Consider the following 2,278-nt stretch of genomic DNA (forward strand, 5'->3'; position numbering starts at 1 on the left):
TTTGTGTCTGCTTGGGGCAGGCAGAAGAACCCCCCGTGCCCTTTCCCCTGCCTTGAGCTGAGCAGCAGCTCAGCCCGTGTTTGTGCGAGCACCACGCTGAAGGCATGTCTTCCACCTTCCCTTGTCTGGTAGGAGAAGGCGGCTTGTGTGGAAAGAGCCGCTTTGGACATCCCCTGCCTGCCCAGGGGACGGGGTTTGAAGTCAAACCACTGTGTGAAGTCAGCACTAGTCATCTGCCTGTGCCGGTAGCCACCACCTTGCATCACTCTCTAACCACCGGCAATCTCGCCCGGGCAGGTCAAGGAGGACAGACCGCTTTTAGCCACCGCTGCTTGTGGCCTGAGGTGCACAGTTAGAAATGCCTGGGGGCACCAGTGCTGCTGGGACAGGAGTGTTCTCCCACCCCAGCTGGTGGTTAAGCATCGGTTTGGCTTTGTCTTGGCACTGGTGGCTCTTCCTGCTGTTGGGAGGATGCCCTAGTCTTGTAGAGACAAGAAGCCTGAATTCGGAGGTGTTTTTTTTCATCCCCACCAGAAAAAATAACCAGTTTTACACCTCACAGTGGTTTTCTGCTGCCCTGGGTGAGGGGGAGTGTAGGAGATGGGGCTGACAAGCAGCATCTTCAGCTTGAAGAGCTTATTAAAGAAATCTTCAGTCTTTCCCGTGTTCTCCGCCACTGTGGTGTGTTTGATCAACTCAAACTTAAAGGGTGGGGTTGAAGCCGAGGTGGGCTTCGCCGTGGTTAGGCGCTCCTCGGCGGAAGATTGCCGCGTGAGAGCGTGTCCGCAGTCACGCCAGTGCCGAGCGGCCCCGCTCCCCAGGGGAAGCGCAGTGGAGGCTGGTAGGAGAAAGGACTCGAGAGCTGGGAGGGAGGAGGCAGGAGCTCTGCCTGCGCACTCAAGTGCTTGAATTTTGTTGCGTTGTGTAGCTCCAAGGGAAGACTGGCAATGAAGAGAAGCTATGAAGGGAACCTCTGCATAGAAGGCAGGTGAGCTTTGGGTGGCGTCCGTGGGGGCTGACATGGAAATAGAAATGTGTCTTGCCTGTATCTGAGAGTCTCGAGTAGGAACATAAAGATAGTTTGACCCAGTAGCAGCTTGTAACCTCCATATTCATCACGTGGGTGTGTTGGTGTCTCCGCCCGATGAGCGAGTCTGGGGGATTCCTAAAGCCGGCACCGCTTTCTTCTCTTCTAGACACAGGGTTCCAGCGACCATGTCGAAGCACCACGATGCAGGGACCGCTTTCATCCAGACCCAGCAGCTGCACGCTGCCATGGCCGACACCTTCCTGGAGCACATGTGCCGCTTGGACATCGACTCGGAGCCAACCATTGCCAGAAACACCGGCATCATCTGCACCATCGGTAGGAGAGAAGGGCAGCTGTCAGCCCTTGCGCGGGTGGGGAGATGGTGGGAGGGCTCCGGCTTCCATCCCCTGCCAGGGCTGGTCTTGGGCGCAGACCTTCTGCCCAAGCCGTGTTCTTGGGCGGAGCAGGCTGGTGGCGGGGGCGATCAGCACTGTTTAGCTTGTGCTGCGCTCCTCAGGGCTGGTTAAAAAAGTCTTTGCTGCTGTAGACGTGAGCTGCTGCAGCGCTGAGGGACTCTCTGGCCGTTGTACCGTTTCCAGGTGAAACAGCCTGGCCTGAGGCGGTTATCTCATCTTTTACACCAAGTTAATGTTCAACCCGTTTGTTCCTGCTAGGCCCGGCCTCCCGCTCGGTGGAGAAGCTGAAGGAAATGATTAAATCTGGAATGAATGTTGCCCGCCTCAACTTCTCTCACGGCACCCACGAGGTGAGGGTGGGGTCCGAGCTGACCTGCGTGTCCCTCCTGCACGAGGGAAATCCAGCTTAGCCCAGAGCAGCCGCGGTGTGGGGAGGCGGAACTTAGGGGCACGCTGGCCGTACGTACGGAACCTGCCTAACCGCCGGTAACGCTTAACCGTGTGATTTGAGGGAGTCACTGTGCCTGGTTGAAGGACCGGAACTCCTGGGCTAACCAGCTGCCCCAGTCGCATTCCTGGCAGTCAGGAGGTTCATCCAGACTGCGCCGTGGGTCTTGGGAGGTGCTGTGGTGAGCTGGTGAGAGTAAGGTCAGAAGAAACCAACACTGTTCATGGTGGACAGGCCCTTCTTGATATAAATAGACGAGCCCCTCAGCGACCCTGCAGGAGCCAGGATCCTGTTCCAGGTTGCCTGGAATCCCCTGAGCCTTTCCGTGGGGTTTCTTTTTACCCTGGCTGGCCTCCCGCTTTTAAAATATAAGGGGGGACCCGG

General features: G+C 57.3%; 1 protein-coding gene across 1 annotated transcript in view; it reads left to right on the forward strand.

Moving 5' to 3' along the window:
* The first annotated feature begins 1,192 nt into the window (after window positions 1-1,192).
* Window positions 1,193-2,278, forward strand: part of LOC104499870 (pyruvate kinase PKM) — a 4,430-nt gene continuing 3,344 nt past the window's right edge. The window contains exons 1-2 of the mRNA XM_010143434.1: window positions 1,193-1,366; window positions 1,705-1,796. Of these exons, the coding sequence (XP_010141736.1) occupies window positions 1,216-1,366; window positions 1,705-1,796 (243 nt within the window). The 5' untranslated portion in view covers window positions 1,193-1,215. The remainder of the gene's footprint in view (window positions 1,367-1,704; window positions 1,797-2,278) is intronic.

This window comes from Buceros rhinoceros, unplaced genomic scaffold (assembly GCF_000710305.1).
Source record: "Buceros rhinoceros silvestris isolate BGI_N320 unplaced genomic scaffold, ASM71030v1 scaffold32979, whole genome shotgun sequence".
NCBI classification, from domain to species: domain Eukaryota; kingdom Metazoa; phylum Chordata; class Aves; order Bucerotiformes; family Bucerotidae; genus Buceros; species Buceros rhinoceros.